We start from the raw sequence: 17,461 nt of genomic DNA on the forward strand, positions 1-17,461 counted from the left end.
CACGGTTTCATCAGTTCAGCTGATGCTTTGCAGAGTTCACCTATGTTGTGTTGAACCATACCAGTAATCAACATTTATCCTGATTATTCATGATAGGAATCTTCCTCACGACAATATCACTTTTTCAATCAATATCTGTCTGTTCCCCGAAAATCACTTCCACTTAAAGCCATGCCTCTTCATCATGATTCCCATATGTACTTGTTTGATTAATGTTGAAAATGTTGCAACTTTCAAGGAAAGTAATAAGTTCTGTACTGTTGATTACTCTTTCAATTCATAATAACAGAAAACATGCCTACTAGTAGCTTCTTCACTGAAATTATCAAAAGTGATTTCTTTACACTGCCTTGGTCTCTTCTCTGATGATGTCCTCCGTGCAGGAGTCGGTTCATTGCTCCATACTTTTCTATCACGTTACCTGATATGGACTTCTAACTAACCCTCCACGCTTTGGCAACTCTTTCCATTACTCTTGTCACACGAAGAATTTGTCCACCTCTGCCCTTTTTATTCTGGAAACACTAAAATTTACATGCTCACAGTCACCTCCCAAGTTTAAAAGTGTAATGCCGCACAAGGACTTAACATGTTTGGAGGACAAAAATAAAACCCTTGTTGGACAATTGTGAGCGAAACTGAATGACGATACTCAAATGGCTTTGGACACAATCAGGTTCCAGAAATACACATGAAATGAAAGAGACTGAACCCATTCTAAGAGTGATGCATGTTTATTTCTTTGGATTCCTCTAACAATGAACATTTGTGCAAATTGATGAGGATCTCACAGGCAAGACATGATAACATAACAGTATCAAATAAAAAATAAAAAAATAGATCAACCAACTCATCTGGAAAGTCACTCTAAAATTCCGTTTTCTTAAATTAATTACAATTCTTATACATTAAGTGCATGGAGGAATTACATACATAGGAAAAGATTGAAGAACACTAAATGTAAGATCGAATTAATACAGGCTTTCCGATTTCTTATATGTATAGATCTGCTAAAAGATAGGACACCCTATTCCTAGAGTCAAATTGAATTCATCCTAGACATAATTATCATCAAACATTACCATTCACAAGTTTTTGGCTCAAACCTGTCAACTTTTCTTTAGCAGCAGTCATTAAATTGTCCTCATCTGGAAATGAAGAGAATAGCATTCAGAAGTTGCATTGATATTTCTCTCTCACTCTCAAAAATATATGTACTTTAAACTACAAAAATAAATGCCTTCACTAATATCAGAAAGTAACAAGTACATTTAATCAAAACTAGAAATTACAGTTCACAGCCAATGAATTCATAAAACATCTGCTTCTTTCGCCAAGCAACATTTCTACAGGGCGCTTATGTTGTTTATAAAGCATTTATTTTGAATACTCTGCCTTTAAAAGTTCAAAAATAAATTGGTAAATATTAGCAGAATAACTCAAAACCTCATTTACAAACCAGCAAGGAGATAGACCCTTTTCTCAATAACATTCATGAGTACAAGTAACAATTAAAGAATATTCACCTAGGAAACCTCTATTACCCTTAACCCTTTTTAACTTTTACCCTTAAAAAAATTTTACGGTGAATTTTTACTGCCAGAAGGTATCAGAATGTTCATATTTTTTCAAGGTTTTATGGAAAAAATGGAAATGGATGAGCTGGACAATTATGCCCTAAGCTGAAACAAATCATTCAGAATGAAAATTAACTGCAACATATTTCAACACAGGCAAGTTGATACCATCTCGATGCCTTTCACCCTAAAATCTTATTTTTGATAATAAGACAGACAGACACACTGACACAGACAGACAGACTGAAGAGTGGCTGATAGCATTTGGAGGGAAAACTCCCCTCCATCGCTGAAACAAAACTTTGCCCATAATGCATGAGAGACAGCCACACCAGAGTAGCATGCAGGCTAGCTGCCAATGGTAAAAAAGAAAGCAAAGCAAATACAACATACTTATGATGTCACTGCGAAGCACACCTGAGTAATCACCATCCGAGTGGTACTGGCGGGGCGAGAGTCGGCATCCTCGCGAGATGAAGGCCGGGAGCTTGCCAATGGAGGCAAGGATGAGACCAAGGTAGGGCGGGGAGGGAGCAAGGGGACGGGACAAGTACTCGGGGTGGAACTGCGTAGCCACATAGTATGGGTGTCCCTCCAGCTCCATCACTTCCATTCGATCCCCACTCTCGTCACGCCCTGCAACAAACCAAAGCCACAATTATTCAACCAATGCCGCAACCCAATACAGATACATTCAGATCTGGAGGTAGAGAGTAGCATTCGCACCGTGGACAAATCAAAATTCTTTTAGGAGGCCAAGGATGGCGTCGGCTCTCCTAAACATGCCACACGGGCTCAACAGTTGAAAATTGCCACTGAATTGTTATCCAAGTTTCTCTAAGAACTTCTTTGCAGTTGCAAATATTTCAGAGTAGGTATAGAGATTTCAGAGTAGGATTACATACAAACTTCCGGCAAAATATTCACTTTAAGGTATGCAATAGTTTTAAGGTGTGTTTCCATGATCCATTTACTTATGCTGATAGATAAGTACACACATTCATTATTTAACTAACACTATTAATAATGAAAACTTGTGCAAATGCATTTCCAGGAAATGGCCAGTTCTACTCTTAAGCATATATTCGAGCATTTTTCCAGTCCTTTTTCCTTTTGTAGACAATTTCTCTTCTTCAGGAATTATTTACACGAGGAATGCAAAAATCAACATGATAGGCAGCTGGTGATACCCTTCGTGACAATCACACTGCAATTCAAAAACAGGGTTCCTCTACATGGAATATACCTTAGAAAAATGATGATTAACACCAATAACTATAAGTAAAGCAGAAACTAGTTTTGGTGAGTATGGTACGTATTGATAATCTAGTTATAACTAGTGGTTGGTAATATACTTTCAAAAGGACAACAATTAACATGAAAAAAAAAGCATATAACAAGGCCAAGAATTCCCTGTCATGAATTGATCTCAGTAGCACACTTCAGAGCAGTGCATAATTAATAAACTTGAAAGTATACAGGAGTCACCCATTGCACAGGGACAGTAGAAATATAAACTCAAAAAACAGGTGTACCATGTTATTTAACAACATGAAGGCTAGCATCGCTTCGTGCAGGGAGAAGACTGAGTCTGCATGCAGGGCTGCCTGTCATCAGAGGTAGTGTTGAGAGCTTGCTGAGGCCACACCTACATGGTACAGAGGAAGTAGAGATGGGTCGAATAGCAGATTTCTCAAACTCGAATATCGAATTCGAATACAGTGGAACCCCGATCTATCGTTCCCGCATTGATCGTTTTCCCGCATTCCTCGTTCGCCGCTCCTCGTCCCAAATTAAGTTCCATAAAGACAATGCAATTTTTTCCCGCACCCATTGTTCCCCAAAATTTTTCCCGCATAGATCGTTTGAAGATCGCGGTCCCGTCGTATAATTTTCCGCATCCATCGTTTGACGAAAATGAGAAGAAGTGTTTACAACGTGTTATTTGTGGCTAATAATAACAGACACAGTTTGAAACTTCCCCAGGAGATTGACATACTATATGGAGAAGCTGAGAGCTGTGGGATAATTACATTAGCGCATTTCCCAAGATCCGCTATCCCTCTCCATTCAGCACTCGCCTCCCCTCTCTGAAGCTTTCCTCCTCTCCGAGACAAAAAAAAAGGTCCCAGCTCGTGCAGGGATCGTATTACGAAGACCTTACAATTAGCTTCGAAAAAAATATCAAGTTACACGAGACAAATAGAATTGTGTTTCACACCTCTCCGATTATCGCCCACTGAAATTTTTCAGCCTATGAATCACTTACTAGCCCAAAAGGTGTCGAACAATGAATATCAGCAATTGGTATTATACTTTCATTCGATTGAAATGTGCACATAATTCAAAAACCAATGATACCAAACACGACATATTTCTAACGTTATTTTAGCATTTTAAGCAAGGAAATAGTTAGAATAATACGATGGTGATTTCTGGCAGATCTCGATATCCTCGCAGCTGATTGTGAGCTTCTCGGCATTTTTTCGAAAACAGGGCATCAGGTTACAATTTTCGAGTTATGCTACAAGTCTCACTTGTCAGAGTTGCTAACGAAGCGATGTCTTCTCAGGATATTTTGTTTCTTCCTACTAGCAATCCGAATTCATCTGCTCATCTGGCGCTACGCTCATTAGAAAAGAATGGGTAAGTTGCCTTATCTTTAGAACAAAAAATTTCATGGCGCAGTCATATGGTCATGCTTCACCCTCTGCAGTAAGCTCTGCTTACGCCGTACGCGATAGCATTAGTGCCGAACTTCACCTCGTACGAGTGGTTCCGTATTTTCCAGGGTGAGTTGACTTAAAACCAGCGAGTGTTTTCCGTGTGGGTTCAATAAAGTCCGGTATCATTTTTATTAGTTTTATTTTTATTCGTCTTCGGACCATGGCCCTTCCAAAGAAACAAGTGAGAACTTTAAAATATGGACTGAAAATAATTAAAGACAAAGAAAAGAATCCAGGCTAGAAGCACGTGAATATTGCAGAGCGCCTCGGTTGTCCACTAGCACATGACGGCAGTGTGGGGGTAGAGCAAGATACCTGGTGAAAATAAAAGTGGGATGAAGGGTGTGCCGCTGACGATTAACGCAACATTGTTAACGCTTTACACATTGCCTCAATCATATTAAAAATTTAATTGTTAGAAAGGAACATTTCATCAAATAATAAACTATTTTTGGCCTTTTTGATCCATCTCACAACCAATCACTGCGTCTACGAAAGCGGCTGTTTTAGGCATAACATGCAAATTGCTCTCGTAAATACGTGTACTTGAAACGGCATTTGATGGATAAGAATTTTTAAATCAGACAGAAATCCATAATAGCAGTGAAAATGCCGTGTGGAGTGCAAACATTTTTTAGCAAGGTGGCGTGTTCCTTTAGGTTATTTGAAAGAGATATAAGTCAAATCAATAATATGGCCTAAGTGGTTCGATAAAGTAATAATAATCCTGTAATCAGCTAAAATCTTGTTTGAATCCATTAATAAATATCATAACTCGCAAAAAATCCAGCGTTTCCTGGGACATAGGCAACCTGGTCAAACATAGCCTGCATTCATCGTTTTCTTCATCCATCCCCCTGAAAAACGATAGATCGAGGTTCCACTGTAATAAATCATTGCTCGAATATTCTAATACCTTGAATACTAGGATTTTGCAAAGCATATTAAACATACGTTTCTTCTTCCATTTCACTCGATGAATGTATAAATAAAAAGGTATCCAGTGGAACCTCAATCTATCGTTTTTCAAGGGGATGAACGAAAAAAAAAAAAACGATGTATGCAGGAATGTTTGACTAGGTTGCCTATGTAGCAGGAAACCCAGGATTTTTGCGAGTAATTCGGTGATTTCCTTTAAAGGATTCAAACAGGAATTTAGCTGATTAATGGAATATTTTATTTCATGGTAACGATTTGGGCATATAGTTGATTCAACTAACATCTCTTTCAAATATTCTAAGGGGACACACCACCTCAGAAAGTGACTGCATGCCGTCTGGGCATTTTCACTGCTACGATGGATTTCTGTCTGATGCATACATTTATATCTACCAAACGCCATTTCAGCGGCATGCTCCTCTGATACTCAGCTTCATCCAACTACTAATTTTCAACAGGTAGCTCGCTTTACCCCCTCTCCTACTGTCAAGTGCTAGCGGACAATCCGAGGTGTTTTGCAAAATACACGCCCTTCTCCATCGGATTTTCTTCCTCATCAATTATTTTCAGTAGATCTTTGGAAGTTCTCACGAGATAAGCAGATGAATTTGAATTGCTAGCAGGAGAAACTAAATATCCTGAGAAAATACCCCTTTGTCTGTGACTGTGACAATAGAGATTTATAGCATAACTAATAAATTGTAACTTGATATATGTTTTCGGAAAAAAATACCACATCAACTTCCGAGAAGCTCAGCTGTGAGGATATTGAGTTTTGCCAGAATGCTAAGTCTCCATCCTATTTTGACATTAATTTCTTAGCGTAAAATGCTTAAATAAAGTCAGAAATACGTCGTGTTTGGTCTTATTCTTTTTCAAATTACGCGCACATTACTAATATTTCAATCCAATAAAGGTGTAATATCAATTGCCGAAAGTCATTGTTAGAAACCCTTAGGGCTAATAGATGACTCATGCAGCAGTTGACCTCCAGAAATGGGGAACTTCAAAGCAGGTAGGCAGAAAAAGGTCAATGGGGGAGAAAGAGGGAAGGGTGAAACACGATTCTATTATTCTCATGTAACTTGATATTTTCTTTTGAAGCTTTTGATTTATGGTCTTCCTAATAGGAACCTTGCAGGAGCTAGGGCCTTTTGTTTGATATCGGAGAGGAGGAAAGCATCGGAGGAGGAGCTGAGGGCTGATGGATGGAGGGGGTAGTGGATTTTGGTAATTGTGCTACGTAGTTAGTATCCCACGGCACTGAGGTTCTCCTGGTGGGGGAAACCGGGGATTTTCGGATTTTTTCATCCAATCATTTTCGGTTCCCCAGTCGAACTCTTTTCACCGCTCTAATTCGCGAATTTGATGTAGTTCGTCAGCTTACCTAAAGGGTGCTGCATACACTAAACGACTACAAAGAGTTTTCTACATTTTTCCGAGTCGACGACCAATGACGTGCGTGCCACAGTGTATGGCGCAAAATTCAAAGTTTTCGAGGTATTCGAGATTGTACCTTCAGCATAATTATTTGACATCTCGAATATCGAATACTTTCTAGTATTCGAGTATTCGCGGATACTATTCGCACATCTCTATACATAAGGTATAAGAGCTGATCGTCACCATGCCCAACCTAGGGAGAGATGTCATGACAAAGATATGTTTTTTCCAGGAGCATTATAAGGCAACCAGTTAGATTGAAAGATGTGACATGTCCATCTTATGAACGGTTCGAAGATTGCCTTTATATCGACAACTTGTCTAAGCCATGCCTCTGACTCCAAGCCTACTCCTCAGTGTGACTGCCATCGTATTTTTCTCAAATCCAGGCCGAGATCCTCACTAAGTCATCTTATCACTTGGGAATTAACTTTTCTTCCCATTTGCAATCACTTGATGCAAAATTCTTAGTCGTCGATCACGAATTCATGCTATAATGAGCAGTCTCCGGCACAAACAATAACTCAGGAGGTGTGGGTGATTCATTCACCAAATATATACAGTAAAACTTAAATTTTACATCAAGTCTCGTTTTTACACAGTGACACTCAAGTCCGGCCGGAAAGCATAGGGAATTCCAATGGTGAAACTTCGATTTTACATCTTTTCTTGATTTTACGCAGTTTTTCGATTTTGCGCAGCATAACCTCAGCCCCTAAGAGGCAGTTGATTTTACGCAGTTGTCTTTCGACTTGTTTTGAAAATGCCGACTGGAGCAATATGAAGTTAGGTTATTTATTCGTCTAAATGAGTTGCAAAAATGAATACAAGAACAGTTGAAATGACGTGGCGCTGTTGAGCGTGAAACTAAAAACATCGCGAGTCTAATTATTGCTTCCCCCTACGCCTTCTCAGTAATATTTCAGGCTCCTTTACGAACGCAAATATCGCTCTTAGTTAAAATTTGCCGTAGAAGGATATCGAAACCTAAAATATACGGCTATCGCCGTGTATGCGACAGTTGATCGCCGTAGATATTAACATTATCACCTTTTGTTTATTATTCGACTTATTGATCGACGCTGTTTATAACATATTTATTGTAATTACAGTAGACGGTCGTTAATTCGGAATTAAGAACTACGGAATATCTATCCCTAACGGAAGGTTTTCTAGAATTTTGCAAACGCTATGTTTTCCTTCGCCCCAGCGAAATATAACGGCGAAATGAGCCGTTAAAAATCCTCCCGTGCCACAATTTTGGCTTCCAAAGGTGATCCAAAAAAGATAGTCGTACTTCTAGTATGAACGTAAGTCGATGGTGATTCAACACGATGGTAAAAGCAGCATACGGTGTCTCATTCCGCGGGCTAACCCCACATCTACGGGACGAATGGAGGCGAGGGAAAGTTGATTGCGCGGCGCGCTTACTAGAGCTGATTCAACTTGTATCTCATTGTCAGTGGGTTTAAATGAAACATGGTTGGAACTTGAATAGCTATTAGCTTAACTCCGCTAGGTGGCAAGCGTTTATTTTTAACGGAACAGAAGTTAAAGCCCACGGAGAATAACCCGCGTCATCAATCGTCATGCAATCATTGAAGTCAAATTCAAGACGTGAGTGATAAGGCAGTCCCTTTAAACTCAGGGATGGCTTATTACCATTAAATCGAAATAAAAAGTGTCCGGTGTTGTTATCAGATATGGGGAGGCAAAATATTACGTGAAGATGAGTCACACAGCTTGTGAGTCGAAGGTCCCGGCGCTGAATTCGCGGAAGAATGCCTACAGAGAAGCTATACCCGGTAGATTCTAATCTAAATTCTAATAAGATTCTATCTACTAATGCTAAAATTTCACGGGAAAATGCTTTTTTAATGCGTAAAAATTATAAAGAAGGAAGATTGTTCCGGACTATTAATAATTTTTTTATTTATCACTGGCGGCATGACGGTTGTTGCACGGTTATTTAAATAGCTTATTTAAAAAAAGTGATCTAAACACCGGAAACATCTGAATTTCCGAGTATCCTGGGTCCTATGTGCTCCGTATTATCTATGGATTTGCTATTTGGAAGGAGGTAACTGACAGCTGGGGTCATTAGCGCCATGAAGTAAGGGCTGGGGGGATAGGAACCCTATGTTGGTATTAGCCAGGTTATAATGATAGACCTTAAAGGGACGAGGGCTTAACGTCCCATCTGCTGGACAGAGTGGTGCACTGGAAGTGCCCTCCACATTACTCTCAAGTAGGGATAGGGCCATCTCTGATAAGTTTCTGCAACTGCCAGGTCGACTTGAACCCAGGCCTACCGGGTGTAAAGCCTTTGTGATGTATTAGCAAAATTTTGCTCCCTGTTAATGGGGTTAATTTGGATGACTATCCTCAGATATCTCATTTCTTCAATCTCCAATCTTAGTTTGTCTGTAGGTGGTTAAACGGATTTCCTGAAAACTGCTTTTAATGAGAATATTTTCGAAAATTAGCTTCTCTGCGAGCATTTAGTATCACCATTCCGACATTTCTCCTGGGTAACAGAAGTAATCTTAGTGCCAGAAATGCTAGCAATTCTACCATGTAATTCAACCATTGGAAACATTGTTCAGGATTGCAACGTTGTTTCTCTTAAGGTAACACGTCGTCTGTGGTGTTGCTTGTGAGTAAATAAGATTATTAGGCTTCATTTTCTTGCCTCCAAATGAGTAATTGAATCCAGGAAACATATATCTGATGCGATTGAAAATGATTTCATGCTTTTTTACCGTAAAGCCTCACATATGAGACTTTTTCTGAATCCGGTTCTGGCTTAAATCAGAACTATACAAAAGTATATGACTAAGGGTTCTAAAAATAATGAGCAAGAGTTATCCTGAAAACCATACTTCTCCTCAATACTAACTCTTGATTTTACACACTTTGATTTTACACAGTGCCCATATTTCGGTCCCTCCAACTGCTTAAAATCAAAGTTTTACTGTATAGCCTTCCCTAGCAAATTTTTCATGAGAATGGAGTGTTCTATAGTTCTTTTTCTTTAATACAAATGCAGGAGGTGGAAGGCAGGGAAGCATTTAATCAAACAGATGACACTGCAGGGCGACAATACAAGTAAAGGGTAGAGTTAAATTGGAGTTGTGCCAGGTTTGCATTGGGTAGACCAGTCGGATAACAGACCATCAGATAATAATCTAGTCGACATCAGTCTACACCTTTCTAACACCACCAATTTCCGACTGCGATTGACTTACGTTTCTTTTCATCCTTACGACTTACCAACAAATTTCAGCCCAGCTGCTTCAAATTTGTCCACATACTCCGGATTGACTTCATAGCGGTGCCGATGTCGCTCCTGGATGCTGTCCACTTTACCATACAGGACCTCTGCAAAATAATGTGAGTAGTATATGAGAGGAAGAGATTTAAGTACAGTTTACATTGATACATCACAGGAGATCATTTACCTGCCTGTTGTAAATGGCTCACTTATTCAAATTAAAAACATCAAAATTTCATTTAAACATGAACATGATAAGACTACACACCTAGAGGATACAAAACTTTGCACATTTTCACTTAAATTTTTTTGAGGTAAAATCCAGGCTTTATCCCTTGGAGCATCATAAGGTACCATACAAATTTCCCTTAAAATTCATAGCTATACTACATGCCCTTGCACCCAAACTGGGGACTGAGGAATGCAGATGACATTTCCATGATTTTGACTCACAGAAATGACATCCTAATATCTTCCAGCATATAAACTAGCACCCTAGCATAAATGTTAATAACTATTCTTCCACTAAACTTACCACATTGCTAGAAGTACAAATTCATTCAAAAGAAGAAAAATTAGGACATTAAAAAAATCTAAAATCAACCAACCCAAAGTGATAGCTAAACTAGGATTTGCGATTCCATCCAAGGGAGAGACAACCTGGCAGAGAACGCTCGAAACAGAGGAATGATGGTCATTACGCGGAAGTTTTGAGAGAAATAGTGTATATGAGACCTTTACACTGTTTTCTTGACTATTTACGGGGTGATACGTACCAACTTTTTGGTTTCAAAGGAGTTATTTACATTACTTGAGATTAAATATTTTTCAATTCTAGGACTCTATGGTAATAACTGCAGCACAAGTGGAAATTTTTCAAAGCGTGGCGACAGCTGCTGTTCCCGCACGTAGGTAGGAGCAGAAAGCTCTTGTGTAGGACAATTTTAATGGAAATACATTGTTTTTTCATCCTACAGCAATTAATACAGTGTTCTTTCAATTGAAAATCGTTCAAAAATTTCCTGTTGAATGAAGCTTAACAGGGTACACATTTAATGCATGTTCCTTATCACTATTTTCCTAGTTGATTAAAAATGAACAACAAGAAGACACCATCCAATACAGTGGAACCCCGATCTATCGTTCCCGCATTCATCGTTTTCCCGCATTCATCGTTCGCCGCTCCTGGTCCCAAATTAAGTCCCATAAAGACAATGTAATTTTTTCCCGCATCTATCATTCCCCGAAGTATTGTTTTCCCGTCTGAAGCTTTCCTCTTCTCTGAAATAAAAAAGGTCTCAGCTCGAGCAGGGATCGTATTACGAAGACCTTAGCTTCGAAAGAATATATCAAGTTACTCGAGGACAAAAGAAACCTTTGTCACACCTCCCCCTTTCTTGACCGCTGACTTTTTTTTGCTGACTCGCTTCAAAGATCCCCACTTCTGAAGGTCAACTGCTGCATGAATCACCAATTAGCCCAAAAGTTGTCTTAAAATGAATTTCGGCAATGAGGAACTTGCATGGGTCGTAGATTGCTCTAAAAACTATTTTGAATAAGTCAAATGGATACATTAGCTCGCAAAAATACCTTCAGTTTCTCCATTCAGCATCAAAAGAAATAAAAAAATTGCATTTAAAATCGAGAAAAATTTCTCTGAGCCGACCACTGCGCGAAGACACCCGAGCGTTGCCGAGGCCAGGCGTGACGTCATAGGTGCCTAAACAACCGTAGGGAGTAGGGAAATACGCTGAGCGCATGTTGTAAAATTTGTTTTGAGTGAGTATTTAGCCGCTCATCGTCACTTTATTTTGTTCTGTTATTCTTGGGCAAGTTTTCCTATTGCTATTGTGCCTAGATTATTACTTGGGATATTAATAATGCGGCATCGGGATGATGAAGTACAAGCGTTTCACTTCGTGTGTTTTGGTTATCAGAAAAATGGATGATAACGTTGCCACTCGTTCAAATAGTACACCTGAAATTCATCTACGTCTACATAATACCCCGCAAGCCGCCTAAAAGGCGTGTGGCATGGGGTGTTAGGACACCAGCCTTTTTTTAGGACACCAAAAATTGATTCCACGACCCTCATGGAATTTGTTAAGACAAATTATTGCTATACGTCGGCGGCAAATCGAGTTGTAAAAGAAACTTGTAATACTGGAGGATAACGATCGTAAGCTGTGCTGTTGACATTAGAGTCAGCTGTGCTGTTGAATTTGGCAACGCCGGATTAACAGAGAAGGTAGTCCTATCCGTCCTACGGTACGAATTCACAGCAAAACAGTCTGCACACAATCCACATGTGAGATCTCGAATCGGTTCCGCTGCCAACACACACACAAGCTACAACCTATTTCAATAATATAGGTAAATCCATAAACAATATACTAGCATATACCATAAAAATATAGTGGGAAATAGGCAAATACTCTTATCAAAACTGGATGTCACTATCACATTCTTATATTCATCACGTACAACTTACAATAACAGAACTCGTTATGATGAATACAACTATTTATTCACTGATTTAAACCCTTAAATTAGCCCACACAAGTGACACAGGTGACTTTTCTCACTACTATTCGTTGAAATAATGGAATAACAAACTTCACACACAGTTTTTATTTCAATAGCGTGATCGTGAAATGTCATATCTACGGTGAACAACGGTGATTAGCATGCCACTAACAATTTTTACACTACTGTTAGACATTTATCGATAGCGTAATAGCACTTTTTACAATTCAATCACGATGGAACACTGATAACTCTTGGCCGATATTTTTCAACCTTGTCAAACTTTGTGCATTACAACCACTGGCACTGTGATTAGTAGCAGTAGCTTAACGGGAGATGTAACGTTGAAAATAACACTATTTTGGCACAAAAATGTTCCTAGATGTCTCCAATCAGCGAAAAAAGTTGCATTGACTGGAATTCTCCCCATAATACAAGCACAGACAGTCCTAAACGACGAATTCTCCGGTACCTACGAATAAACGGATGAATTTATTGTATACAAAAGCTAAGTGGACATTAGTAAACATCAAAATCGTTCTAATTACATACTTAAATGAATGATATGCCGTCGATAACGTCAACTTACAATTAACGTATCCCCCTTCCAATGGCCGTGGCTCAGACTCCTACAACGATGTTATTTAGGTATTATCAAATTTTTGGTTTAACTGCTCCAGTTTTATATTTTATGCCCTTACTCAGATATTAATATAAACTTATTATAATAAATAAATTTATTAATATAAATATATAATATAAAATAATAAAATAATGCAAAAAACGGGGCTTCCAAGCCTCTATCGTCGGATATTTATCTTTAAATATAAAATAATCAACACGTCTAACAAACGAAGCTCTCACAACTGCTGGCAACTATTACATACAGTCACAACAATAGCTTCGCGTGATGTTTAGGCACCTTTGACGTCATCGAGGCTTCGTCGGCAGTGGCTTGGGGGGTGAGGGAGTTTTTCCCGCGCTTTAAAATTCGTTATATTTATCATTAAATATCTCGCGAAGGAAAACTCAGATTTACATGCGGTTTTCTTTGTTGTATTCAGAAAATAATTTTCTGTCCGCCTATGAAATAAAAAAAATTCATGCAAGTTCCCCATTGGTATTATACTTTTATTAGATTGAGATATTAGTGATGTGCACGTAATTAAAAAAAGAATGATACCAAACACGAAGTATTTCCAACGTTATTTAAGCATTTGAAGCAAGGAAATAGTTGGAATAATACGATGGTGATTTCTGACGAATATCGATATCCTCGCAGCTAATAGTGAGCTTCACGGCAGTTGATGTGGATTTTTTTTCGAAAACTGGTTACAATTTAGAAGTTATGCTACAAGTCTCACTTGTCTGAGTTGCTAACGAAGCGATGTCTTCTCAAGATATTTTGTTTCTCCCTACTAGCAAACTGAATTCATCTGCTCATCTAGAGCTACGCTACTTATTGTTAGAATTGAGTGGGTGAGTTGCCTTCTCCATAGGATAAAAAATTTCATTGCCCATTCATATAGTCATGCTTCACCCTCTGCAGTAAGCTCTGCTTACGCCGTACGCGATAGCATTAGTGCCGAACTTCACCTCGTACGAGTGGTTCCGTACTTTCCACGGTGGGTTGACTTAAAACCAGCGAGTGTTTTCCGTGTGGGTTCAATAGAGTCCGGTTTCATTTTTATTAGTTTTATTCCTATTCGTCATCGGACCATGGCCCTTCCGAAGACACAAGTGAGAACTTTAAAAGATGGGCTGAAAATAATTGAAGATGAAGAAAAGAATCCGGGCTATAAATGCGCGAATATTGCAGAACGCCTCTGTATGTCCGGTAGCACATGAAGGCAGGGGTGGGGGTAGAGCGAGATCCCTGGTGAAAACGAGAAAAGGGATGAAGCCGAGGATCAGGTGGGCATACCGCTGACGATTAACGCCACATTGCCTCGATCATATTAAAAATTTAATTGCTAGAAAGGAACATTTCAAATAATAAACTATTTTTGGTCTTTGACTCATTTCATAACAATCACTGCGATGGCGAAATCAGTTGTTTGAGGTATAACACGCACATTTATCTCGTAAATACGTGTACTTGATATGCCATTTGATGGATAAGAATTTTTACAGTGAAATAGCAGTGAAAATTCCGAATGGAGTGCAAATATTTTTTAGTAAGGCGGCGTGTTCCTTTAGGAAATTTGAAAGAGATAGAATTCGAATCAACAATATGACCTAAGTGTTTCGATAAAGTAATAATATTCCTGTAATCAGCTAAAATCTTGTTTGAATCCATTAATGTATGTGATAATTCGCAAAAAAACAAGCGTTTCCTGGGACATAGGCAACCCGGACAACAATTCCCGCATCGATCGTTTTCCCGCATTCATCGTTTTTTTCATCCATCCCCCTGAAAAACGATAGATCGAGGTTCCACTGTATTTAATACAGTAGAACCTCGGCTATATGACCCTCAGTTATACGATGACCTCAATTATACAGATTTTTTTTGGTCCGGTGAATAACCCCATGTGAACCCATGTATTTCCAACCTTGGTTATGAAACTTTTCACTTATAAGACGACCTCGGTTATGAAACGTATTTTTCCAGTGCAATGAGATAAAATACCTTACTAATACGACTTGTCAGAGAACTTCTTTATGAGAAAATTGAGGTGCGTGCGCCGATTTTAGTCACAGGAGCAGGAGTATTATGTACTCATTCATAGATATGTCAATAAAGGCTAATAAGTTTTAATAATGCTGTTTATTACATATTAATTGCAACTGTAGTAGATAATCGTCAATCAGGATTTATAAACTACGGATTATCTATCTCAAACAAAAGATTTTCTAGAATTTTTCCAAGGTTATATTTTCCATTGCCCCAGCGAAATAACGCACAAATGAGCCATTAAAAATCCTCATGTTCCAAAATTTTGGCTTCCGAGGTCATTCCAAAAAGATTATCGTATTTGCAGTATGGACGTAAGTCGATGGTAACTCAACACGATGGCTAAAACAGCATGCATGGTCTCATCCGGCAGGCTAATCCCTCAACTGCAGGACGAATTGCACCGGGGGAGAGTTGCTTACGTAGCGCATGGATCAAAACTGACCCAACTGGTAACTCAGTGGGTTTAAATGAAACACAGTTGGACCTTGAATAGCTACTAGCTTAACTCTGCCTTGTGGCAAGCGTTTATTTTTTAACAGAATGAGAGTTAGTGTGAATGCCCTCCGAGAATAACTTGCGTCGTCAGTTGTTACATAATCATTTAAGTCAAATTCCAAACGTGAAAGATAAGGCAGTTCCTTTGGACTCAGGAATGGCTTATAACATTATATCGAAGTAGAAAAAGTGTCTGGAGTTGTTATCGGTGTTTTTGTTCAATATCTTGCCTCCAAATGAGTAATTACATCCTGGAAACAAACCGACCCCTGTTGAAAAGGATTTCATACTAAATACCGAAAAACCTCACCCATGGAACTTCCTCACTTATGAAACATTTTTTGATTCTCCTCTGATAGTTTCATAAGTGAGGTTCTACTGTACTTTTATTCTTACCATTCTTCAATAGTTCTGAATTTCACTTAAAGGAGTTATAAAAGCTGGGATGTGGAATTTCATTTCATGCAACCAGGTCTTTCCTTAGATAAAATAGAAAACAAACTTTGAAAATGACAAATGAGATGAAAAAAGTCATACAGTCCCAAATTTTCGCACAGTGGTCGGGACATGCCTCATTGAAACTTGATGATGACCTTTTTGAAGAAGATTTTATTGAATTGAAATTTGCAGTCCAGTATTGTTCTACTAGAGTTCACACACAACGTCACATTTAGGGGGACCTAACCACCACTTATCCACCAAGGGCTTCATTGGATTGCTTGAGAGGCTCAGCCCTACCACTGATCAAACATTTGCAACTACACGGCAAAAAAAAAGTTTGTTGACAGGACTAAATGCTTGATAATCCACTAGCCTGACTCATTTATCCAACACTAATCACGTATACTGCCAGCTCAATGCAGTAAGCGATTATCAAGCTATTGTAAGCACTTGCTATACAATACTTCCAATGAACCAAAAATTTCTGCAGCCAGCTCATCACTATCATTAACACAGTGACTGAAAGCCATCACTTCTACCTAAAAGTAAAATTATGCATTCGAAGCAAGAACAAAAGACAAACTCACTGAGAGTGGATTTAGAGTTGGGCTGGAAGACAGTCCTCCTCTTGCCCAGACGCATCGTGCCGCCCATGTTGCCTGGGTTATGCTCTGGCATGTCAACCACAACAGGGTGTTTAGTCTCCGGGTCGATTTCAGTTGAATTGGCATTCTCCAGATTAAGCACGTTTCTTGAACACAAAAAAATGGGTCAGTTAGGGCCAGAAAATCACTTCAAATTGTTGCACAACTCAACATGAACTAAATAAATGAATGGCATAAAACAGTTACGTAGTAGTAATGGTCCATTGGAGAAAACAAAGATGAAACTGTATCCTCATGCAAATAAAGAAATATTTAGATATCAAATGGAGTCCAAATCAAATAAAAGTACAAATTACATTCAAAGATCTTTCTTAAAATTCATGCGTACAAGACAAAATTAGTTTTTAGACCAAATCAAAAATGCCAGTTTTCCTCCAAATAACGTCTCTCCTGAAGTATTGAGCTCCATTTTTTTCATTTTCATAGTTGCAAACCAAGTCTTAAAGTTTAAGGAGCTCGACATATTACGTACTCACTCACTCAGTGATTCAACCCTAAGTTTGGTTTGCTTATGTGAGGGTCAAGCTCACCAAAGACTTAGGCACAAGTATATCACTTGTTCAGAGAAAGGGGTCAATACTTTTCCCATGGGCCACTGGCATAGGGAGGATTATTTACCTTGCGTTGTTTGATCACACCACCCGGGATCATTCAAACAGCAGCCAAGCATTCCACTCTCTAAGCTACCACACAGG

General features: G+C 38.8%; 1 protein-coding gene across 5 annotated transcripts in view; it reads right to left on the reverse strand.

Moving 5' to 3' along the window:
• Positions 1-711: 711 nt before the first annotated feature.
• Positions 712-17,461, reverse strand: part of LOC124154648 (CTP synthase 1) — a 42,929-nt gene continuing 26,179 nt past the window's right edge. For 4 of the 5 annotated variants that reach the window (XM_046528501.1, XM_046528498.1, XM_046528502.1 and 1 more), the window contains 4 exons: positions 16,689-16,852; positions 9,959-10,066; positions 1,971-2,213; positions 712-1,148 (listed from right to left, as the gene is read on the reverse strand). In XM_046528501.1, the coding sequence (XP_046384457.1) occupies positions 1,072-1,148; positions 1,971-2,213; positions 9,959-10,066; positions 16,689-16,852 (592 nt within the window). In that variant the 3' untranslated portion in view covers positions 712-1,071. The remainder of the gene's footprint in view (positions 1,149-1,970; positions 2,214-9,958; positions 10,067-16,688; positions 16,853-17,461) is intronic. The other variant, XM_046528503.1, reaches the window with a different exon arrangement.

Source organism: Ischnura elegans, chromosome 2, assembly GCF_921293095.1.
Source record: "Ischnura elegans chromosome 2, ioIscEleg1.1, whole genome shotgun sequence".
NCBI lineage: Eukaryota > Metazoa > Arthropoda > Insecta > Odonata > Coenagrionidae > Ischnura > Ischnura elegans.